Source organism: Alosa alosa, chromosome 6, assembly GCF_017589495.1.
Source record: "Alosa alosa isolate M-15738 ecotype Scorff River chromosome 6, AALO_Geno_1.1, whole genome shotgun sequence".
NCBI classification, from domain to species: Eukaryota; Metazoa; Chordata; class Actinopteri; order Clupeiformes; family Clupeidae; genus Alosa; species Alosa alosa.
The window spans coordinates 4,882,725-4,908,843 of NC_063194.1; the positions used below are offsets into that span (position 1 = coordinate 4,882,725).

At 46.0% G+C, this 26,119-nt stretch overlaps 1 protein-coding gene across 1 annotated transcript in view; it reads left to right on the forward strand.

The window, feature by feature from the left end:
• Nucleotides 1–8,958: 8,958 nt before the first annotated feature.
• Nucleotides 8,959–26,119, forward strand: part of rapgefl1 (Rap guanine nucleotide exchange factor (GEF)-like 1) — a 37,505-nt gene continuing 20,344 nt past the window's right edge. The window contains exon 1 of the mRNA XM_048245727.1: nt 8,959–10,184. Within this exon, the coding sequence (XP_048101684.1) occupies nt 9,797–10,184 (388 nt within the window). The 5' untranslated portion in view covers nt 8,959–9,796. The remainder of the gene's footprint in view (nt 10,185–26,119) is intronic.

Below are 26,119 nucleotides of genomic sequence, written 5' to 3' on the forward strand. Positions count from 1 at the left end.
CCCATTTACCTCTGTCTCCTCTCTTTTATTTCTGCCCCTCTCATTTATCGCTCTTATTTTTTCATTCTCATCCTCTCTTCTGCTCGCTCTCTGTATCTGTCCTCCCTCTCGTCACATGCCAGCACTGACATTGCCAGCAGGGGAGATTTGCCTTCTGCTCTTGTCCCTCTTGCCAAACGGGACAGCCAGCACCGCTGTGGTGTCATCCTCTGAGGAGCCATAGAGACTGGAGCAAAGCTGGCTAATGCTAAAGCTAGTGCTAACAGGGAGCTCCAAGCTCCCTGCACTCCGGGAGGAGAGCCAGCACTGATGCACAGGCGTGGAGGTCAGTGAACTGGATTAGGGCACATAGTTCAGTCATAGGTGACATGCTGAGGGAGCGCTTATATTGGGTAATGCTGAATCATTTGGTAATTAGTACTTTTTGTTTATATGGGGTTAACAGTATATATATATATTATATATTTTTGCTTTTTTTAATCTCTCAGGCAGAGATACAAGACATGTATGGGTCCAAACCATTTACTATGTGTGGTCTACTACACTATTCTAATACAGATATGAAAGTCTACAGTATGATCATCATAATTCAATGCAGAGACAGAAATATATTATATCCAGAGACTATATTTATCCAGTCTTTTTGCACACACAAAAACAGTCTTTTCGGTATTCCCTGCCGGGCCTCTCAGTTGCCATCCATCATCTGTCCTCAGCAGGCAGCAGTTGGAGGCGTTCATCTTGACTGACAGAGGACACATGTTCCGGAATCTTCTGCACAGAAGCCCCATGCTCCCATTGATTCTGTCTGTCCTCTCTCTCAGAATGTTCTGCTCCACCAATCAGGGCTAGTTCTCAAACAAACTAGCTCCTTGGGAGGCCGGCCCCTAATGGATATTCATAGACATTCCGGCCTACAGCTGCCTGGATGTGGTGTTGAGCGGTGGTTCTGCGGCAGGGCAGCTTGCAGCCTGATCTATACTCTAGTCTTGTGTTATTCTTCAGTGCAGCTGGTCTCATCACATCACAAGGCAGACACGTGAGTCTGGTGATTGACAGGTGGGCTCGTCCACACCCACTTAACGAGGAGGTGGGGCGCTGTGGGATGCTCGTTATGTAATCAGACCTACTTAAATGGGGAAAAATAACACTCGTGTTCTTGGCACTTTGGCATCCACATGCTGTCTTCACACCTCTTTAACTGTCAGAGAAAGAGAGGAAAGGAGAAAATTACCAGAGCTGTTTTGCACTGGCCCTACACCACTCTCCGTTTCTATGGCATCAAGCCCTGAGCCCGTATCTTTGTTTTCTTTTTTCAATGTCTTCTATCCTTTTCTCCTTCTTTATCTCCATCTCAAGGTTCTCCCCCCTTCATAGGCCCTCTTGTGGCCCCTCCCTCTCCTTTGTTGGGGTCCCTGGTGGACATCAGCCGCCCCCCTCCTGCCCACACACCCCTTTTCTCTCGCCCCCCTCTTTTATTTCTGCCCTCCTCTCTTCCCCCCATCAGCAATGTATGGAATCCCTCTCCCGCCCTGTCGTCCCTGCCATCCTTTGTTTGCTCAGGGTTTAAGCTGCAGATGAAGTAAGGCTGTTTTTGAGCCACTGTACTGGATCTGGCTGGCCATGCCCCCCTCAAGCCCTCTGGGACACAAAGGAGAGCCCCTGGGCGCCTCTTGGGAATCATGTTGTGAAAAAACATGCTGTTCAAAAGGTTATGCACCAGTACATTGTAGTTCTGAAGTTAAAAGGAAACTACATAAGCATATTCTTCATTACATAATTGCAAGCTGTTTGCATTATAATGTCCATTTGCTTGCTTTACTTGCGAAGAACTCATTTTATGCTAGCTGCTACCCATACATCAGAAGACTTTGACAAGATTTGGGGAAAATTCTTCAAAGATTTTAACTAATGCCTCCCATTTAAGCTTTACTAAAAAGACTACAATCTTTCCCAAATGTTGTCAAAGTCTTCTGGTGTAAAGATGGCTTAAGATGCTAATTTGTATGTCATATCTATCAGAGTAATAATAATGCATTGCATTTTGTGTTAAGAAAGATGGAAAGTTCTTAAAACATTATTTCCCATACATCCAAAAGCCATTATAGCATCAATGGTATTGTCCAATGAAACTTTTTTCATGAGAAGTTTATCTCCTTTGCAGGTGTGCAACTTTGTTGTGAGTTGCGTGTGTGTGTGTGTGTTTATAAGCAGCTGGCGGATGTCTTCCTTATCTACAGCTTCATATTTATGATGAAGAGTCCCCAGAATGACCCCCTGAGGCCGTGACCAATCAGCTGGCCGGGTGGCTGTGGTGAGGCCTTTCAGATGCATCTTTGATGAGGTGCACTAGTGGCTGCTGCATATTTAAAGTGGCCGCCGCCGTCCCCTCCTGTCCTTTTTGTTCTGTGTCAGGGGAGTGTGCCGGCCGGCGAGAGACAGCCCCCCCCTTACTCCCCCACCCCTCCACCACTGGCGTCACAGGCCACTGGATGCCAAACAAAGACCCTCCACCTCGCCAAGAATGATGTCATCCCTATACAGCGACCCCCCATCACACACAGACACACACACACACACACACACACAATTACACTGAAAACACACATGCATGAACACCCCCAATCTCCCTCTCTCTCATACACACACACACGCTCATTTGTGCTGAGGGGGGTGCCACTCATTAAACTCACACATGAGTCATGATGGAGAGGCTGCATGTAGCCGGCTGCTTGTAAACAGAGTTAGTGGGCTCTGGCTAATGAGGGAGCCAGGACTCAGATGCTCCCTCCCGCGTGCCGAGGACAGCTCAGAGGCGGACACACACACACACACACACACACGGCGGCTACTGTCCCCCCCAGTCTCTTTGATTTGCTCACACTGTCCCCTGCTTTCTCCCTCTCTATCCCTCACTTACTGTGTGTCTCTTTGTCTCTGTCTGTCTCTCTTACTGTATGTTTCATTCTCTTGAGCCATCTTTGTGTTCTATGCACACTCACTCACTCTCTCTCTGTCAATCCATTGTCTCTCTCACACCATCTCTCCCTCTCTCTGTTTCATTCTCTCACTATTCTCTCTCTCTCTGTAGTTCTTGACCTCTCACTGTCTCTCTGTCTTTGTTCCTCACTCATTCACTGTCTTTCTTGTCGAATCTATCTATCTACTGTTTTTCTGTTCCTCTTTCTTTTTTTGAGCCTTTTAACATCCCCCCCTTTTGTCACACTGGTCATGTCTTTCTTCCTCACCACCTGTCACCACTGTGATGCTTCACTCTTTTTCTTTCAACTATCTCTCTGTGCATCATTTGCAGCATCTCTCTCTCTCTCTCTCTGTGTGTTCATGTTTTTCTGTCTCTCCTGGTCACCTCTGCTCGTGTTGTCCGTGTTGTGGTCTCGTGGGTGTTTTGGCCGTGTGGAGGTCACTCGGCGGTCAGCCTGCGGTGTCACGCTCCGACTGTGTGTCACTGTCGGTCTGGGGCACGTTTGTCTGATGTCCGCCTTCAACTGTGTGTGGGCAGCAAACAGCAAGACCATCTTTCTTGCTGTCTCTCTCGTTCTCCATCTTTTTTTCTTTCTTTCTCTGTCTCTGCATCCTTGTTCTGTCCTTTGTGATCCGTGGCTTTGGGTGGTGATGAGAGAGAGCATCTCTCGATTCCACTCTGATTTCTTGAGGTGCTTTTTAGTATTTTGAGAATTCATTGAATTGTTTACTACACGCCTTACAATCTGGCAATGAATATAAAATGCTGAACACAAAATGCTCACTCTCTTACTCTGTAGTTTCTCTTACGCTTTCTGTAACCTCTATCTTTCATCTTCAGTCTCATTAATCCCTTTCATAGCTACATCTGGTCTCCTGTGTTAAAGCACTCATTGGATCATACATATGAGATCTGTTTGGGCCTCCTTGACAGCAGCCACGCCTGCATGTTAACTAAAGAAATTAAAAAGGCATGAATTGATCCATTTATCACTCATCCCATTTAGACTGTGATGCAATATTGGCTTAACAGCGACTCCTAAACAGATCTAGCCCAACAGGGCTCAGCTGCCCGGGAATTAGAAACAATGAGTGGTGCACCCCTCAACTGTGAACACCAAGGAGCTCTGTGTTTAATCCTGCAGTGAGCCACATACTGCAGTGTTTGAACATGTTTGTGTGTGTGTGTGTGTGTGTGTGTGTTTCCAGAGACAGTGTGTCGTGTGTGTATTTGTTTGAGCTGTCAGAAAGTGAAAGAGACAGTTTGTCTTTGTATGTGTTGCAGAGTACACATACACATACAGAAAATGTGTATGTGTGTGTGTGTGTGTGTGTGTGTGTATGTGTGTGTATTAGCAACAGTGAAAGCGCCATACATCATCTCTCTTGACGCAGCATCTGTTTGAAGAGTTAAGATAATCTGCTTACGGCTGGAACCGACCCAGACCCCCCCTGATCCCCTAGAAAGGCCAGAGTAGAGGGGAGCGGAATGATCAGCCATGCCCAGCCAACCTTATCCTCACTGGGGGACACCACCATTCATCTCCCCCCTCCTTCTCTCTGTCTGGAGCTCTGAGTCTGATGCCCCTTGTGTGTGTGTGTCTGATTGTCCATTGTGTCTTCAGTATAGGTGTGTGTGTGTGTGTCTTTGTCCATATCTGTGTCTGTGTGTCTCTGTATTTGCTTGCTTGTGTATGTGTGTGGGAGAGAAATGTCTGATTGTCTATTGTACCTACATGAGGGGTGTGTGTGAGACTGATGAGTGTTAGAATCTATATACATATATATAGGTCTGTATGTGAGTGTGTGTGAGTGACAGAGAGATTGAGAGAGAAATGGTTCAGTTTGACATACGTGTGTATATATCTGATTGTCCATTGTGCTTAGAGGAGTAATGTGTCTGTGTGTTTCTTCCATTTCTACAGTATAAAGTGTGTCTGTGGGTTGTAAGTCTTTGTCATGTCACAGTAGGATTTGTGTGCATGACTGACTACAGTGTATTTCAGTTTTAGATTTTTGTCTTGTGAAGCAAGCTTTGATATCATGCAAGTCTGATCTTGTGTGTGTGTGTGTGTGTGTGTGTGTGTGTGTGTGTTTGGCCTGAAGATAGAGTTGTGACCTTAAACCCTAATGGGGGACGTCTATCAGCCATGTTCACCACCCCCATTTTGTGTGCTTTGAAATGAACTATGAAAATGTATTTGTCATTATGGAGATGTATTTGTCATAAACACTGACAATGGTGTGTGTGTGTGTGTGTGTGCGTGTGTGCGTGTGTGCGCGTGTGCGTACGTGAGTGTGTGCATGTGTGCATGTGTTTTGGGTAGGTGGATGAGCTAATAACATTTGTGGAGCTTGCACATGGAATAAGGACGATGTTGATCTTGTAATGAGGTGTGTGTGTGTGTGTGTGTGTGTGTGTGTGCGTGTGGGGAGGGAGGGGGCTGTTCCAAATGAGTCATCACAGATGTGTGCCTTGGTACCCCCCCAGCCTCCAGGGTCTGTTGAGCTCATAGACTCGTTTGTCATCTGGGAATGACACAGTGGTGAGGACACACACACACAAATACACAAATACCCCACACATACTCACCACATGCACATTAACACCCTCTCCTATCCATATGTTGTAGAAAATTACACACATACATTTATACATAACACACAATAAACACACACACACCTTTACATACACTACTGTGAGGACTAACACACATACACACACAGATATACAAACACACCTGTTCATTTACGTGTAATCCTACAGAGGATCACCCTGCCTCTCTGTGTCCCTCTCATCCATCTTCAGCACACAGTGCAAACTTAATGACAGGCTCTTATGCAATCGCTGCAGCAGCCCGCTGCCACTGTGCACTGACTGAGTAGCATTTATCTCCCGCGTGATGAACGCCTCTTTTTCCCTTAAATAGAACCGCCGGCTTGTCGCACAGGACAGATAACATGACATTAGTGTGCATTGTATTTGCCGGGGCTGGTGCGCAACTTCGGTTTGGTTCAGTTGTGCCACGGGAAGACTGGCTTTGCGTCACCCTGCCAAAGACGTAGGAGTGCTCCGTTAACGACCTTACAAGCAGGAGATCCGACAGGGCCAGAACTGTTCTTTGTCACAACTGAATAAAGGTGGATTGTGGAGCCCTGAGCCCACGTGTGTGTGTGCGTGTGTGTGTGGGTTTCATTCAACGGAGGAGTCTTCTGCTGCTCTGACTGACTGGGGCTTGAGTGACAGCAGGGTCCTACTCACCACTGCCTCAGTAGCTCTATCAATTTCAGGGAATCGTTTTCAAAATTCTACAGCCCGATTTCCTGAAACATCGGTGACTCATATGGAAAGTGATAGAAAGTGTTCCAAATGGTGTTGTCTACTGTGTAACAAAAGTGAAAGCACAGACTTGAAGGGGTTTTTAAATTGGTTTGTTTTTTTTTTTCAATCCAAAGCTGATGACAGCTCAGCTATAACAATGCACTAAACCTTGCCTTTAAATAAAGATGGCCCTCCACCCTTTATATCTGTGGGTGGACTACTGGAGAAAAATACTTTTGTGTGAATCATTGGAACAGCTTAGTTCAGTGACAGTCTTAGCACATCTACTTTATGAGTGGATAGTGGGCTGAGTGAGACAAGCTTAAAGGTCAATGTACAACATCCAACACAATACTCAGGTGTGTTGCTCCCTCATCAAAATAAGGAGAAATAGCCTAAGATGAATGTTTGAGTAGATTGTCAAAAAATATTGAGGTATACCTGCATGAATACACCAGTTCCTTTATAGCTCAGGGTGAGAAAACCATAAGCCACCTCATGGGTATATGGCAGGAAACGTCATAAGTTACTGCCCCCAGTACCGTGTTCATCTGATACTAGTTAACTTTACCAGCTCAATGTTGAATCAATGACCCAATAATCAGGAGTTGGATCCCAGCTCCAAGAGCCTGGACAATGGCAACCATCAAATCTCAATGGCACCCACTACTGACACCAATAGTTGACCAACTCTCTAGCAATGACATGGCAACAGTTGTTATGACAAAATGGGAATCACATGCCATGAAATCACAAGGGGTGTTGATGAGGACCATGTAACATGTTCCATGTGAGTGACCGCAAGGAGTGGACGGTGACTGTGTGTGTGACCTGGTCAGTCTGGTAGAGCCCCTGCTTCCCATATTTTAGGCACTTCCTATAAATTCATCTCAACGAAATACACTCCACCAACACAGAGAAACAGAAGGCAAAAAAATAATCTTAAGAAATAGGAGAAGAGAGGGTGGTGGTGGCAGTGTAGGGGATTTTCACATTGAAACTTCCCATCTGAGACTTAATAAAGCAGAGTTAAAGTCCATGAGAAAAGCGTGGTGTGTGTGAGAGAGAGGGGGGGGTGTATGACAGCATATGTCATGGAGAAATCAGCAATGTTGCAATTTCCTACAGCTTTCTTAATATAGCAGCATGACCCGTGTGGCCTGTGTGAGCCATAGAGGCGCTAAGAGGCCTGTCTGTGTGTGGCATCACAGTTTCTTTTTCACACCTCTGATGAAGTGTGAGCGACTGTTACCTCTGCCCTGTTGCAGATGCAGCATCATACAGTTTCCCTTACATCACACACTCAGATGGACTCATTATCATGGAGACAGTTCATAGAACTGCAAAGTGGTCCCCATCAGAGATGACGATAATATCTCCCCCACCCAGTGCATTACTGATTGATACTACTAGGTATCGCCAAATTGTTAGGTGGTGACCCTGGAAAAATTGTATTTTTCTTCACCCTCAGGCACAAAATAAGAAAAGAAATCCACACAGCCTACTGCTTCAAAATTCTATCCTCTTCATGTCTTTAGATTACTCTCTGGCTCTTAACACCAAACATGAGTTCGAAATTGTTCTGTTGCTATGTAACTAATATGTCTCATCCATGAGGACAACAAATAAATACAAATGTTCAAGTCAATGAGATAAATGTCCAAGTCAATGAGAGAGTAAACCTGATACATTAATAACATGGTGAATTTACCCTATGTATGCCGTCGTTGTTGTCAGGCTGTTGTTTTCTCCATCATTAAGACAGTGTACCTGGTCACACGCGGTTGTCTCCGCAACAGTGCAAGACGCTCGAAAGGAATAAGATCCCATATTTAGGCTCCCGTGTAACATGCTACCTGCTTACTGTTCGCCTCACTGAGCTCGCTTTCAACTTAACATTTTTCGGCTGTCACTACACATGACACCCGAGCAGGCTCAGTTTCATAAATAACCTGCTGTTGCAGAGAGGCAGAGAGCGTCTTGTAGCTGTTGTTGATATGTGTTTCTTACCCTCATTGCTCAAAGTTATTAATGGGTCGCCTGTAATGTGCCATTGACACGCAGTGGTGCGTAGACGAAGACAACAACACAACCTACCATTATGTCGTGTGTTCGGTGTGTTAAGACCTCACGCTACACTGTTATTTACACTTGCACGCCAGAGAGCTATATAGTAGGCCTATAGTAGGATAGCGCTATGCTTTTGATTAGAAAAAAAGGTTGGAAGAAAAATAAAATGTGTCTAGTAAAAGAATGTGAAATAAATTATTAATTGATCAATATTTAAAGAGATCATTAAACATTAATTTACAAACAAAAGTCTAATGAGCTCTAGTTAATAATTAAAATAAAGGAGTACCAAAGTACCTATGTACCAAACCTATTAATAATAATAATTACATCGTGACGCATCCACCATTTAGTGGACTTTGGTACAAACAACAAGTATCCTAAAATCAGTGGATTCAAAAGACTCAGAGGCTTAAACCTTACAGACATACAAATGTTTCTCTCCCCTTTTCAGCGGTGGACAGTGAGAGAACAAAAATTTCATACGCACACGTGTTTTACCTGGGCCTAGGCTACTATCAGATAAGCGGTAGTAGCTGAATAGCAGTAAACGCGCAACTGCAGAACGATAGAGAGAGGGAGGCGAAAGCAGCAGTCTCACATTCGACACACTCGCACCTCCCTGGTGGGTGTGTGTACTGTAGTCATGTGTGTGAGAGAGAGAGCGAGCGCGTGAATGTTCATTGCCTACCATCGAGCTCAAAGGCGACGGGCGCACAGAAAGGGAACACAGCTCGTTTCTTTGACCAGAGGACTTCATAAGGAGCCATCATAACAGAGATATTGTCCGACGAACTAAATACATTTGGTGAACGCATGTAGCACTACTCATTTGAAGCAACGACTACATCTCAATGCAAACGGCTTTCACAGTTGTGGACCTACCGCTGGGCTCAGTGTTTACAAACCCTGCTGTTATTCATATATTTTGTTCCCGCATTCATTTATCGTGTTGTGTTCAAGGTTGTTACTTAGCCGCATTGCTTTTACGCGCAGTGGCCATCTGAGCAAAGGCATTATTCTCTCGTATCCGGGCGCTCATATCGTAAATACAGCATATGAACGAGGTCTGCATGACTGCAGAGGTGGGGACAAGCAGCAGCCTTAGGAGCAGGTTTGGATTTGAACGATAACCTAAATGCTGGCGACGCCAAACCAAACCAAACGCCAAACCATAATTTGAAGAGGGGCGTCACTGGCGATTCACATCGCAGCACCGGACATTTAAGTATTTGCTATGCCTAAAGACTGATGGGTTTGTGTTCTACTTGACACAATTGGCACACGCGGAGCATTGCGATTTTACACTGTAAGTAGCCCAATCGGCTACAATGTAGAAGCGCAGGCGTATTTCTTGTAGAGCCTCTATACATTTCGCTTTAATTAGTGTTCTGTTAAGCCTTATTGCGGTATTCGATCAAAATGCCGGCCGGAATGAAGCCTTTGGAAAAGTTTTTGAAAAAACAGACCACTGCGCTTAGTCGAGCTGGTGGCTTCGGGGACAAGGCGACTGGCACCGGGGCTTCTCGGCGACGTGCCAGCCTGTCCCGAGTGGTGGGCCTACCATTCTTCAGGGAGACTTCACCAGAGAGCGGTCCTGCCCGGGAGGTGTTTAGTCCAGATACAGAGGAGGCCCCATGCTGGCCCTCCGCCACCGCGGACATCAGAAGCCCGTCTCTGTCCAGCGACGAGCAAAGCTCTGAGGCGAGCTTGGACACTAATTGGACCCCGCTGCCCCCGGATACACCGGACAACCTGGCGCAGGCGCTTCTGGACAGTGTGGCGGGGAAACGTTTCGGAAATTGCACAGGTATGTTGTACTTGTCGGTAGCCTACACTTCATCGCAGTTACAACTGTGTACCCTCACCGTTTTCACAAGCCACGTAGGTTATCCTCTCGGGTGCATTATAGTCTATTTCTGAGAAATGCATGTTCTGAATGCATAATGCGGGAGCACCTGTACTTTATTGATGAACAGGGCATTACTATTCTATATCCGATTTTACACTCGTGATCACTGTTGACAGCACTAAGCTATTTCTCACAAAATGAAATATTTTGTAAAGTGAGCAGTATGTATACATGTACGATTTTTCTGTGAAAAGGACACTGATGGATTCATACAGACACTTCGGATCTTTGGACACTGTTTTGCTTCATATACAGTAATGCAAAGGTTACATACCAACGTCCATTTAATTAATGGGTTACGAAATGGGTTCCTATGGAGATTGACACTGTATTCCTCTTCCATACAAGATGCGAGCTCAGCAAGGCTGTTAATTTACACACCAGTGCAGACTTTCACGCAATTTTGGGACTTAATATTGCATCTGCTGTAGAAATCAATATTGCAAGTGGTCTTCATTGTACTTGACAGTCATTTAAGGCTATGCATTCACTCGTGCGGCGCTGCAGCTTTGCAGGAGCCTAGTTTACACAAACTGCACGCGTGTGTTTATTTATTAATTTAGAAAAACGAGGTCATTTCTGCACACGAAAAAAACAGCAAAGCAAAGTCGATTTGTATTGGCAGAAAAGCGAAGTCACAAAATCCATAGCAATATCGTATCATATACAGGCTACTTTGTAGATGAATACGTATGGTTAAGGTTTATTAACATATAGCCTGTAGCGAGCTGCGAGCATCACCACTGAGCAAACTGGAACGTTAATCAGTCACCAAAGTGGTTGGGATTTAATCAAATGTTACTTACTAGCTTACTGGCAATAAGGCGGTTGTTCTCCCTAGTCCCACACATCTGTCTCATTCTCTCGACGATTGTGATTATTGCCCATGAGTAGTTGTAATTCTCTGGCTATTTTCGGAGTCTATTGGCACACGGGCGCTGTATAATCTGTGTTTGGCTGCGCATATTTTGGGCTATGGCACAAGGCTGCCTGTGTGGATGGGGAACCATTTGAAATCGCTACTTCGTTTTTTTCATACGGTAGGCCTATCAAAAATGAAGTCGAAGTAAAATCAAAGTTAACCTTTACAACTCCATTTCACGTGTCTCAAGCACGCTGTGTTCCATCCTCCTATCATTTTTTTTTCTGTGACCAGCGAGAGAGCCCATGTGACTGCTCTCCGTAGTAGACATTGTTTTGCCTTCACCTTTCTTTTAGACTCTACTCCAGGCTAGTGTTTGGTTGGTAGCCAACATGGCAGTGTTCACTTAACTACCACACAACATTTTATTATGGGAAGATCGGATTCAGAACTACTACATCCGGATCACTACAGGGGGTACTCTGAAAGATTAAGGGGACCCAAACACTGGACAGATGCCTTGCAATATGTCAGTCAGTTAAATCTTTTGCATTTCAGATAGACTTCAGAGATAGCGTTTTCAAGCCCAGAGCCCAGAATTTCAGGTTAGGCTCCTGGGGCCAGAGTCAAATGCTCTCTGGGTAACACACTACCTCACAAACCTTTTTCTGTCAAAGATGAGCTTTTTTCACAACTGTCCAACCCATCCTTGATTCCTATTAGATATGGTCAGTGAAGGAGCATGGCATGAGACAATTTTGTCAGTAACCATGGAAACAGCAAAAAAGATCAAGCTGTTTTGCCAAAGATATGGCTTCTCTAAAGAAGTCATCGAAACAGACCCTGATACTGCAGTGGTTTGTGTTTGTATGTAGAATCCCTTTATCATATGCTGTACAGCAGACGTCTTGCTTGACAAGTCTGATGGACTGCAGGATTGAAAAGATCTCAAAGACTGTCCCTGACTCTTAGCCTGGCGAGCCAGACCCACATTAAAATGTAGGGTCTGGGCACTCACCGTTCGCAGTGCCCAGTCCGAGGGGCGGGATAATCAGTTGTCTTTCAAATTCCCTCTGCACGCAATAGGATATTTGTTTTCAAGTAGCAGGGAATTCAAGCCAAACCGTTGCAACTCTGCCATCAATCATTATGTTAAGCCCACCAAACGACTCTATACACGATTTCAATGTCCTGATTAAGTTTCGATTTCTGGAGCTCACAAAGCCAACGGAGAGTTGCTAGACTAGCCCTGGCAGCAAATGTAATTTGCTGCCGCTAGGGGCGCGTCTAGATTTCTAGGCTACCCGACTCTCGTAATAGTTCAAGAAGTAACAAGTCGTGTCATGCAGGCGAGTTCCTTTTAGGTCACGGTTCACCGCCAGTACTATTAATGCCAAGGATGGTTAGTGAAATGACTTGGTGTAATCTGAGACTGTGCCCTTTTTTGCCTGCTTAACCTGTTTTAAGACACAACTTTGCTGTTCTTGCCTTGAGGTGGAGCTCAAACTTTTATCATTGCAAAACCTAGGGGGTTCTTTGAGAAAGTGATGTTAATCCAGGATTATCCAGAGATCGCATCCAAGATTGACAGTGTCCATTCTCAATGGTGACTTTAAAATGAATGATCTTGATCTTGGCTTGCAAACCTGTTAAATTTAGGTGTGTTTTTTTGCGCTTCCAGGTTTCTAAAGATATACCTGCTTTTGTGAGACTGTTATCTTTGCCCTATCTCATTAACTCCATGAATAGAATAGTCAAACCGGAAAGTCTTTAGACCAACTCACAAAGCAGTGGCATTTAAGTTGATCTCCGTTAAGTTGAATTCTGTATTTGCATTTCATCGCATACAAATAAAATAAGCCCTGCCTATCTCTTTCCTGATTGGCGACCTCCTTTGTAACACACTGTGGGTTCTTTGTGACCTCACACTGTGTGTCCATGGCGATGACAGCACCTGAGTCACCTGTCCAGTGTGGCGTGCGAGTGGGCACATCTGCGGCTCTGGGGGTTGTGTGTTTGTGTGTGTATGTATGTGCGTGTGTATGTGTGCCTCTTGTGTGTGTGTGTGTGTGTGTGTTCCATGCTGATAATGAGAGCTGTAGAGCGATGGCTTGTGGATCAGCCAGCTCACCCCCGGGCTGCCGCCCTGCTGTTACATAAGCATGTTTACCTGTGCGCTTTCATTTCTGATCCAGCAGTGAGTACGGCCCGAGAGGTTGGCGTGTTGAGGCAAGGAGTATTCCGGAAAGGCCCTTGATACGGGCACAGGGCTGTTTGGGCATTTTTATTGTTGTCTTTGCACGAGTAGGCATTTCCCAGGCAAGCACCCAGCCATGTTACTGGAAGGGAAGTGACCTCCCCCAAAGAGACACCGTAAAGCAGCCACCCACGTTAATGCACTGCTTATTAGTCACACAGCGAAATGTGTGAGTTTTATTCTTTTCAGCCTAGACAGACAGACAGAGAGGGTGACTGAGATGAAAGACCCTCAATGAAAGTGAAAGAGCCAATGTTGGATTTAGAATCTTTGGTAGTGGTGGAGCAGAGGTAACGTCACCGACTGACTATCGGTCGACCCGGGTTTGATTCCCATCTTTGCGACTCAAAAAAAAAAAAATTTGTTGGAGCAGAGACAAGTGGAGACGAGAGGGAAAGGAAATGGTCTTTGATAGAGGATGCAGGGAAAGAAATCAGCCAAAACGATGGAAGCTCAGGCCCATTCTGGCTGCTGCCTCTTGAACAGATCTAGCTCCGATCAGACCCATGTTCAACAACATCTCTCTGAGAGTGCGCTGCTATTTGTGGAGCTGAAATGGCATCAAGATTGCTTCTGATGGGCTTAATCAAGGGGGAGTTTAGACAATGCAGCAAGGGAAGTTGGTAGGTAGGAAGGAAGAGGCAGATGGAAAGTAACTGTTGACTAGATCCGGCCCAAATCTATGCCAGAGTTGGGCCACCTGTTGAGGTGATTGGAGTACTCAAGTGATAATAGGAAGGTGAGTGATGTTTGTGTGGTGCATAACAGGCATCATTGATGGATGTGAGCCAAACTCTTTTCTGTGGGTTGTCCAGGCTGCTGCACAGTGGTGATCGGACTTGCTCCTCTCTGTTGCACTACTCCCTGTTCCATCTCTCCTCTCCTCTTGTCTCTTCCACTCTTCTCTTCTCTTCTCTTCTCTTCTCTTCTCTTCTCTTCTCTTCTCTTCTCATCCTCTCCTCCTGTCTTCCATCACTCCTTTGGTCCCCTGCTGCAGCCCCCATGACCAGAAGGATTTAAAAATACATCAGCAGCCAGAGCTGCTCCTCAGAACTTCATTTGAAGTGATTGTCATTGCAGCTGCACAGACATCAGTGCCAGACCCTGCCACAGCCTCAAACACACACACACACACACACACACACACCCCTTGATCACACATGCATGCACAAGTGAAGGCATGGATATGCACAGCCGCATACGTGTGTGTGTGTGTGTGTGTGTGTGTGTGTGTGTGTGTGTGTGTGTGTGTGTGTGCGCGTGTGCACGTGTGCGCGCATGCACAGACATGTTAGAAACACAAAGCTTGCACAGCAAAGCCACGGATCCTGCGTGTGGTGAGAAACTAAAGTAAGACTGTTGTGTGCTACTTAGGAACTGGTGGCAAGCGACTTATGGAGGGAGAGAGAGAGAGAAAAAGAGATAGTCAAAGAAAACTAGAATTGGATAGAGTTGAGGGTGAAAGAAAAGTGCAGAGATGGAGAGAGCAAGTGTGAGGGAACGAAAGAGCAAGCGAGCGAGTGCAAGATTGCGTGGGATGAGTTCAGCCTTTTTCTTCTTCCTCTCTTCTTCTTCTTTGTGAAAAGCGAAGGATTAGAGGAGAGCTGGCTGCCCACTCACTCACTCTCCCTTTGGATGGCTTTACATAACCATCAGAGAAATGCCCCCCTACACCACCACCACACCATCACCCCCGCCATTCTCCTCCATGGCTGCCCACACACCTGTGCTTTTCTGTGGAGGACAGAGCCACAGGGCTCTCTTCTCTCTCTCTCTCTCTCTCTCTCTCTCTCTCTCTCTCTCTCTCTCTCTCTCTCTCTCTCTCTCTCTCTCTCTATTTGCTCTGCTCTGCTGTCTTTCTTCCTTTTTCTCTGTCTTCTTCTTTCTCTCTTTGCTGTACTTTGCACTTTGTCTTTCTCTCTCTCTTTTTCTCTGCACTCTTCTCCTTTTCTTTCCCTCCCTCTCTCTCTCTTTCTTTCTCTCTCTCTCTCTCTCTCTCTCTCTCTCTTTCTCTGCACTATTCTCTTTTTTCTCCTTCTCTCTTTCTTTTTTCTGTCTCTCTCTCTCATACACACTCTAGCTTTTTTTCTCTTCCCTTCTCTTTTTTCTTTCTCTCTCATCCACAGTTTCTCTCCCTCTCTCTTCTGTGTTTGTGTGTGTTTGTGGATCAGATATAAGGAGAGAAAAAGACTCTTGATGTGTTTATGTGTGTTTGTTTGTGTATGTGCAATTGTGAGAGGCTGTATTTGAGTGTGTGTATGCGGTTGTTTAAAGTCTAAAAAGGAGAGTATGGGTTAGGTTCATGGGGATCGAGGAAAGCTCCTGGCTGTGTGGATGCAAATGAGGTTCTGCTGGATTGCATTTTTTATGAGTTTGTGTTTGTGTGTGGTGTGTGTGTATGTATGTGCGTATGGGAGTTGCTGACTCTGTGTATGCACATGGTGCTGACGACTGTTCTTGCACATGCATACATGTGTTTGGATGTGTGTGTGTTGTGTTTGTGTGTGTGTGTGTGTGTGTGTGTGTGTGTGTGTGTGTGTGTGTGTGACTTGCACAAACATAACTGTGTGGGAAATGCTGCTCTGCTGCCTGGCACCTGTTCACATGGCAACGAGTACGAAAGGGAGAGAAGCGAAAGAGCCGAGAAGGAAAACTCAAAAGGGGGGGGGATCAAACACAAGCCGTGCCCGGGATCCAGCAACTGTCAAGAGAGAAGCGCAGAGCGAGAACACACTGCACTGCCCTGTGCAGTCAACCAGCGACAGAGACGTCGTAGCTGCTGCCGCCACCCCCACCTCCACGGCGGACCCCCAGACATCGAGACGAATCGCGCCGGCCCGGGCAGAGCGCTCCCTGTGAAAATGCCCCGCATGTCCGCGCGCCCTCCGGCGCAGCGCGCTGAATAGCATTGTGTGGCGCCGGCCCTTTGATGTGATGGCAGCAGCCAGAGTGCTCCTTGGCTGGGCCCGCCATGCCAGTTTGCCACATTTGGCACGCCGGCACAGATGGCGCTGGGCTGTGGAGCGGTGCGGTGCGCTGTTCGCTGCCATGAGCTGACGGCCGTAATAACAGCCTTTCCTCTTCCTGTTTCTTCTCCCCCTCCTTCTTTCTTCTCTTCTCCTCAGAATCGAACTGTCTAGAACTGTCACTCTTCACTTCTCTTTTCTTCTCTCTTCTATTCTCCTCTTCCTAACCTTTCTCTCCTCCCTTTTCCTTTCTTTTTTCCTCTATTCTTTTTCTCTCTTTTCTTTTATGTTTTTCCTCCTCTCCCACACCCTCATTTCTGCACAAACAAATGAAACTCCTGAGAGGATTTACAGAGCTGCTCAATCTATTCTGCTCTGTTCTTGTCTGGTGTCCCCTGTTCTGTACTTGTGTACTTCAAACTGGTATGGTCTGCTCATAGAACAGTAGAACACCTCTCCAGAAAGAGACTTTAACCAGGCTCCAAGTACCACTTGTCAACAAAATCAGATAACCGAAAATAGCAAAATAGAAATAGCTTAGAGTATTAGTCAGCGGAGCATAGATATGCCCAGGTATAAGATGGATGACAATGAAGATTATTATTAAATCAAAGCTAGAAACTGAGTCGACGTCACTGTGCCTTGTTTCCTCAAAAGTCCATGTGGTAATTTACTAGGAAAGACAGTCAGCCGTGGGCATTGGCTAGGCCATGTCATCTTATGTTACGATGTGAATATGTTGATGCATTGCTCATTTGGATGACCTGGTAGCCTTTCATCCCTCCTAAAGTTTTAAGACGGTATGTCACCAGTTACTCATGCTGACTGTGCAATGTGTGTCTGTCACAGTTTGACATTGACAGGCCTTATTATATGAGTGTGAATCATAATGGGATTAACACTGACTCTGTGTGTGTGTTTGAACTATAACTATAGAGGCAGGATATTGTTACAGCTAGTTTCTAGCTGTAGGAGAAGTCATGGGTCTCACTTCTACAGTCGCCTCACCTGGACCTCACTTAATGCATATGTTCAAGTGTGTGTGTGTGTGTGTGTGCGTGCACGCAAGCTATGGTCTTGTTGGAAAACCACAGGCAGTATAGGGTATCTTCCTGTTGATTTACTGTGCATGTGGTCAGTCAGGGCCTCTGTAAGGACTAGGTGTGTGTTTTGATTGGCTGACAGTTTAAGAATGGAAGAGGGTGTTGGTCTGTTAGCAGATCGATGCCAACCTTTAAGTCTCAGTGCTATCAGACAACATCTCGGCCAAAGACTAAAGGTTGCTTGTTAGTCACACACACACACACACACACACACACACACACACACACACACACACAGTGCAACCTCATTTAAAATCAGCTTCTCAGCATGACATTTCTTTGTGTTCTGTTTGTGTGTGCAAGAAAGTGATTTATTTGTGTGTGTGTGTTTCCATGCTGTGCTCATAAGGTGCATGTCCTGTTTTTGTGGGCCTTGTTCTGTTTTGTGTGCTATCTGCCTGAGGACTGAGTGGCCGTGTCCGAGTCTTGTTAGATGGTGATAAGTTAGAAGCGGCTCGCGCTAGCTCTCCTGGGGGTTTCCCTAAATTGGGTTAGCCTGGAAAGTGGGCTAGTGCAGACACTTTATCAACACAGGGAGTGGGTGTGTGGAGCTTATTGGCTGCAGCAATACCGGGAGTTTGTCTTGCACTTGTACTTGGTTCGTGTGCACAGTTTTCTGAGTGTGAGTGTCAGGGGTGGCTACCTGTGTGATAGACGGAACAACTATATGTGGTTGACGGGGTCGTTCTGCGTGAGAAGAAGAGAGAGAGTGTGTGTGTGTGTGTGTGTCTGTCTGTTTTATGTTTTCTGATCTGGAAATGTAGTGAACAGTCTAGCTGAAGTGCTAGCTGATTCCTGGAGATGAACCAGAGATAGAGAACGAAAGGCTACAGGTGGAAAGAGAGAGAGAAAGAGAGAGAGAAAGAGAGAGAGAAAGAGAGAGGGAAAGAGAGAGGGAAAGAGAGAGAGAGAGAGAGAGAGAGAGAAAGTCTCATGCTCTTGCTGTTTTCCTATGATGGCCTTTTGCCAAAGCTCACCAGAGAGAAGAGAGAGAAATCCAGAAGAGAGAAATATAGTGTGAAAGAAGGCAGTGTGAGTGGGTGGTGGGGGTTCAATTGAGATAAGGGTGCCATGGCAACGGGCTGTCTGTCGCAGTTTATATAACTGCACCCTTGTGTGTGTGTGTGTGTGTGTGTGTGTGTTTTGCATCCAGAGAAAGCTTATAGCTCATGCATAAACTCAATCTTCATTTTTCCATCTCGGACTGATTTCGATCTACTTTCACCACAAAGACACAGCTGCTGGACTCTCTCTCTCTCTCTCTCTCTCTCTCTCTCTCTCGCACTTGCTCACACGTTCACACTCACACTCACATATGCACTTTCTCTCTTCCTTTCTCTTTCTCCCTTTTCTCTAATGATGTCGTTGGTGAGTGTCTGTAAGTGGGCCACTGTTTTATTTCGTGGCCCATTAGGACTGGCCTCCATGACCCTTTGATATGGCTGTTAGGGTAAGGGGTTGAAAGGGAGGGGTGGCTGCCTACAGCTGAGACGTGACCCCCTGACTCTCACCCCACTCTCAGAGAGAGAGAGAGAGAGAGATATGGGGGGTGTCACCCAACCCACCCAAAGGAGAGAGGGGCTGGCTGGGGCGCCAGGAGGAGGTTTGTTTACGATGGGTGCGCGGGGTCACGGGGTTCGTTATGAATGGGCTAAAGTTGGGGGTGGACTGGTCGCAGGTGACGGCTAGATGGAGTGAAACGGATCTGGGTCGCTGCGAGAGGGCTGGGTCGATCACCAGAGGCTCAGTCATATGATTACAGTGCCTAAACCACAACGTGTCTCCGTTGAGGTCACTCATCAGGCGATAAATTTCTAGATTATGCTGACCACATTTTTCAAATTCAGATTATTTCCTCAAAAATAAATATTTTCACTCTATTTCCACACTATTCACTATTCATTTAGCTCATGTCTTTGAAGGAAGTGTTAATGGCAGCACTACATGGACCATAACTTCTACTAACCCTTAAAGGTGTACCATCACACCGGTGTGACGGTAATGTTGGAAAATGAACGTTCTAAAGAAAATCTGGGTTGATTTAATTCAACATAGAATTTTAGAATCTTCAATTGTTGCGGAACGGAATCTTATGTTGGAATGTTGCAAAACCCACACCTTTAAGGTTTAAGGAGGTATATTGTTGCAATATGGGTTTCTGCCAGAGATAAAAGCATTCCCTAAAGTCATGAATGTAAATACATGTAATCTAAAAAAAATACGTACCAAATTATTGCATTATCCTCATAGTTTTCCTCTAGATTTAATGCTCATTTAAGGTATTATACTAGAAAACTTGATATTAAAGTGCACTGTACATTTTTTTACATGTTTCTCCATGAGTATATGCGTATATCTAGTTTTCCCTCCACCCATGGTATGTGAGCTTTGAAGCTCTAATGTGGTGGTGGGCTGGAGAGGGTTGGGGCGGTGGGTGGGTGTACGATATGTGGTGATGGATGAGCTGAGGTTTAAGAGGGAAGTTGGACTCTAGATGGAGGTAAGATGGAGAGGCGTCTTCACTTTGGCTACATAACCGATAGGTGTCCTTCAGTGAGATGCTCTGACCCCGAAAACAGCCTGTCAAAGCACTGTGTGACCGAGGAACGGTGGGAGAGAAAGAGAGAGAGAGAAAGACAAAAGAATAAAAGGAGGAATCGGTCACATCCATCACTCAATCGTGCTCTTTTGTACGGAAAGTCTGAGATTCAATAAGTGTGTGTGTGTTTGTGTTTGAGTGTGTGTGTATTTGAGTGTGTGTGTGGGGGGTGCATTTGGAAAAGAAATAAAGACCCAAAGATAGAAAGAAAAAAGAATGGAAGAGAGTGAAACTATTATCACTCGATCACCCATTTTGACACATGCCCGAAAGACAGACACACACACACACACACACACTCATACACACACTCATAACTTTGTGCTTCTCTGGCTTTCTCTTGTGCTGAATCACATGAAATCAGCTGTCACTGTCATTGACTTTTTTACCAGCTTCTGATAAAGACAGACACACACATACACACACTCTCTCTCTCTTTCTCTGTCTCTCATACGCAGTCATGTCCAAATACACACACACACACACACACACACACACACACACACACACACACACACACACACACACACACACACACACACACACACACACCTCTCACTCTCACTCTCTCTCTCTTTCTCTGTCTCTCATACGCAGTCATGTCCAAATACACACACACACACACACACACACTCTCTCTCTCTCTCTCTCTCTCTCTCTCTCTCTCTTTCCCTCTCTCTCTCTCTCTCTCTCTCTCTTTCTCTGTCTCTCATACGCAGTCATGTCCAAATACACACACACACACACACACACTCTCTCTCTCTCACTCTCTCTCTCTCTCTCTCTCTCTCTGTCTCTCTCTCTCTCCCCTCTCTCTCTCTCTCTCTCTCTCTCTCTCTCTGTCTCTCTCATACGCAGTCATATCCAAAAGCACACACACTCATTCAATGCTATTCTGCTGCGCTGCCCTACAAAGCCAAAGAGCAGTATCTGCAAAAATGCCAAACTGAGAAAACAGCTTTTTGTGTTTTTCTTACACCAAGTATAAGCATGAAATTATATTCAACAACAAGGGGTGTCATTAGATAGATCAATGTGAAGTGAATATAAAACATTTTGTTTTTTGATATTTAGGCAAATATCTGCCTAAATATGCGCTTTGCCTTTGCATTACTGCTTATACTTACATGGCCATACAATAACATTTTGCAGGAAGTGTAGCAATTGATTGTAATCACTCAGTTTTTATATTAATTAAGGAGGTACTTAGTACATTTTTAGTGAAGATATGCTGCTTTGATGCCATAACAATGGCAACTCTGTAATTTATAAACATTTACGTAATAATGGAACAAAATCAATCGGGCATTCTTGTAGACTTTCATGTAGAGCAATATTGCATTGCTGCACACCAAAACCTAACCTTTGACACCTTTGCACAATGCTGCTTATATTTGTCAAAGTATATGTTAATTACTTTTTGTAAAATCTGACTGACTATTTTAAATATGATACTTTCACTGGCATTTAATATTGTGAGACTGTATCATGATAGACACCTAATGTGTGTGTGAGTGTGAATGGTAGTGTGCCTTTTTAGAAGAAAGTCCAGGGCCTTTTTTAGTCCCAGTCTGTCCCTGTGCACACACACACACACACACACACACACACACACACACACACACACACACACACACACACACACACACACACACACACACACACACACTATTAGAGTAAGGGCAAGTGAAACAAAGGCAGAATGCAGTAATTGAAGCAAGTGAAATCAAGGCAGTAAGGGCAGATACTGCACTCTGCCTTGGATTCACTCTACTTTTCTATACAAACTGCAAACTAAAAATGTAAATTTAGAAACTTAAGAAATTTATTAGGTAGCCATATTATATTGTAACCGATTGAAGAGCAGATCATGTACTACTTATTTGTGCAAAAAAATGTTTTTTTAAAAAGTGCAGGTACTGCTCTTAGCCTTTGTAGGGCAGTCCAGTATTCATATTGCATTTGCAGCTGGTACTTCTGCCAATCTCTTTTATAACTATTTTATAAATATGAAGTGTACCTAACCCCCAGTCCCCAATGCAGTAACCACAGATATTCCCTCTCTGTCAGACCTGTACTCCATTCACCTTGCCGTTAGTCAGACCTGCAGCTCAACTCATTTGTGAAACACTCCATTGTTCTCCAGACACCAGCCCCGTCACGCACGTGACCAAAGGACTGTGTGGTCAGGCGTCATGCTCTCCAGACACATGCGCGCACACACACACACACACACACACACACACACACACACACACACACACACACAGGGTTATCCACACGTGTGTGTGTGGTCACATGCAAGAGCATAGCTGTGCATGTATAGAAGAATTGCTTTTTTTGTTTCTACAGTTTATTCTTCTGTTTGTGAGCGTGTCTGTGAGTCTGAGTGTGTTTGTGTTGTTGTGTTGTGTGGGAGTTTGCATTCGCCTCGCTCTCCCACTCTGCTGCTGCAGAGCCCAGGGCTAGCTGCCAGCCCAGGCCAGCGATTCGCTCCACTTGAAGCCCTATCATAATGTTAATTGTTAGGCTCGAGAGGAGGGAGAGAATGAGACAGAGTGAGCGAGAGACAGAATGTTGAAGAGGGATGGAGAGAGTGTGGGAGAGAGTGAGAGTGTTGGGAGGAGAGGGAGAAAGAGATGGAGAGAGTGAGAGTGTTGGGAGGAGAGGGAGAAAGAGATGGAGAGAGTGGTAGCTGCCAGTAAGGGGTAGGACTGTTAAAAAGATGAAGATGGAGGGGGAGCAGGGCTCGGCTCAGGCAGCTGCCCATACATTAGTGAGAATGGATCTGTGCAACCTTGGTTACATGAAGCAGTTTCCGCAGTGCTTTTTTGGACCTAAACCTCTTCTGTGTGTGTGTGTGTGTGTGTGTGTGTGTGTGTGCATGTGCGCATAATGTATACCATCAGTACTTGGCTTCCCCAGCAGAGGGGTACAACACATCTCCCAGCTTTTTACTGGCCAATGGGAAATCTCAGGAAATGCAGAGGGAGAGAGGGAGGATGAGGAAAGAGGGAGGAAGGGAGAAAGAGGAAGAGAGGGGATGAAGATGTCCCACAGAGAAAGGGGGGAGGCTAAGGATGTAAACAATCTGGCAGGAGAAGAAGGAGGTAAAGATGGAGAAAAGAGAGATATAGTCTCAGAAGGAGAGAAAGAGAGAGAGAGAGAGAGAGAGATGAAACCGGAGGAGGAGAGAGTGGGTGTTACCCAGTGGTCACGCTGACAACACTAAAGGGACAGATCAGTGCTGAAGTGCTAATTACCTGCATTTATGCGTTTTTTTAATCTCTCTCTCTCTCTCTCTCTCTCTCTCTCTCTCTCTCTCTCTCTCTCTCTCTCTCTCTCTCTCTCTCTCTCTCTCCCTCCCACCCCGCTGCCCTCTCTCTCTCCCTCTCTCTCTCCCTCCCACCCCACTGCCCTCTCCTCTCTCTCTCTCTCTCTCTCTCTCTCCCCCCCTGCTCTCTCCCTCTCTCTCTCTCTCTGTGTTTTGCTCCCATTTCTCGCCTGGGGTTTTCCACTTTTGCATCTCATTTGCCTGCTGTGGTGCTTCGTCTCCGAGCCACAGTAACCCACATCCACTCTCCCTCTCTTCTATCCCTCCCTCACTTCTGCTCTTCTCTCTCCTCTCTCTCCTCCTCTACCACTCTCATCTTCTTTAAGTCTGCTGCCCTGGCTGGCACTTCTTCTCTTTCTGTCCCCCCCTCTTTTTTTATCTTTCCTCTTTCTCCCTTTGCGCTCTTTCGCTCTCTTTCTCGCTCGCCCACATGGGCTTTGTCACACTGCAGCCACTCAACACTCCGTTACCCTGGCAACGCTGGGAAATCTGCGGCGGCAAAGAGTGGACAGGCCCCAGCAGACACACCCACTGCAGTGTGGACACACACACACACACACACACACACACACACACACACACACACACGTATACACACAAATTTCTGCTTGCATGCAGACCCTCTGCATGTGCATGTGCAGCAGTTCAAGCAGTTGAACACATGCAAACTCAAAAACGCACACACACATACATGCACAGAGACGCACACACAGATACACGCACATAGACGCACACACACACATACACACACATAGACCCACACACATACACACCGACTGCACACAAAACAAAAACGGGCAAAAACACACACAGATTTTACACTATGCATCCACACAAAGTGCAAATTAGTATATTTAATATACTTACCATATTAAGTGTATCTATGTATGGTTGTATGTCATCTTTTTCTTTTTTAAGCAAGAAATGCAACATTTCTTTGCCGTTCCATGCTCACTATATCTCTGAGTTGACCGTAGTCCACAGTGCATACCTAAACTCTGGCCATCACAGGCCGTTTTGAGTCTAATTGGGCTGCAGCCTGCCCACGAGGCTCGTCCCCAAAACGACACAAGTGCTCATCTGTAACCAGAACTCCGTCTGTGGTCTGTCGTCCACCCACCCACCCCTCCCCAACTCACCGCTGGCTTCCCTCCAGACCCATAAGCTCATCCCAAGCTGCTAGAGCGACCTAAAACTCTCCCTGACAGACCCCACACCCCCCACCTCCATTAGCAGCTGCTGTGAGAGTGTGTGTGTGTGTGGGTGGGGGGGGGATGCTGCGGATGCTGTGGATGCTGCGGACGCCCCTGCTGCGGATGCCCCTGCTGCTGGCCTGGAACAAGCAGGTCCAGACGGGCCGCCTATATCTCCCGCGCATCTGTCTGTCTGTCTCTCAGTCTGTCAGCTGAGAGTGAGTGTAGGAGCATGGCTGCTGTGGGCCCCTCACACCTGACCTCAGGGCTTACCCAGCATGCCGAGCGTGCATTCTCTCTCTCTCTCTCTCTCTCTCTCTCTCTCTCTCTCTCTCTCTCTCTCTCTCTCTCTCTCTCTCTTGTATGCAGTATGTCCCCTGTGGTATCGAGGTCAGCCAGTGCATGGGCGATCCACAGAGGAATTGTGGGGTTGGTTTTGGGGGGTGGTGGGTTGCTGTTGCTGGTGATTAGTGTTTTAGCACAGGCTGGGTTTTAATGAGGCACTCTGGGTAATGGATTTTTTTAACGGCCTGACCCATGCGGAAGCCCCTGAGTAATTTTCATGAAAGCATCGCTGCTTGGGTTTTGCGTATGGCATAAAACACCGACCCCCGGTGACCTCTGGTGCATGCCGGCTCCATGTGCTACTCTGGCTTTTCCCTCGTGCTGATCACATCAAATCAGCTCGTCTCACTGACTCCTTAACCAGCCACTGATGTATTGGCAGGCATGCGCGCACACACACTCACTGACTCACTCATTCACATGCAGTACCTTGCTGTAGCTATCATGTTATTCAGTATTCATTTGACATTTATAATTGTCTCTTCAGCTGACATACGTTTACGTGGTTATAGTAACTCCACACTAACCTTAGCCTTATTTATATCAAATAAATGTGAACCTGTGGACCTAACCTTTACAGTTGACTACCCAATGCAGAGACACTGTTGTGTAACTTAACAACTATTTCCTCATTGTCTCTGTTAGACTTGCATTCGATTCACCTTGCTCTTACAGTCAGACCTGCAGCTCAACTCATTTGTGAAACACTGCATTATTCTCCAGACACCAACCCCTGTCATGCACTTGACCACAGAAATGTGTGCTTTGGCATCTCTCTGTCCGTGAGTGTGTGTGTGTGTGTGTGTGTGTGTGTGTGTTTATGGGGTTGATGTCTCAGCTGTAGTCTGTGTGAGATAAGCCTACACGTCGATGACGCATCAGGCTGCGGTATTTCACAGGTTAATTCCACCACTCTTGGTGCCAGCAATGTATCTGCAGTGGGGCCTGCCCCTGATAACGCCAACCACTGATCAAAGGAGAACTCCACCAGACCTTGGCTCAGGCCGGATACTGGTGGGGCAGCTCTCGAAACGAATTTCCACTTAAGGACTCGAGTGGTGTATGTGTGTGTGTGTGTGTGGAGGGGGCTTGGGCTCTGGATTACAGACTGTGGATTAGATCAGTGAACTTTGTTAAGCTGCCTTTTTGACAATACGCGCTGACAGGAGGCACA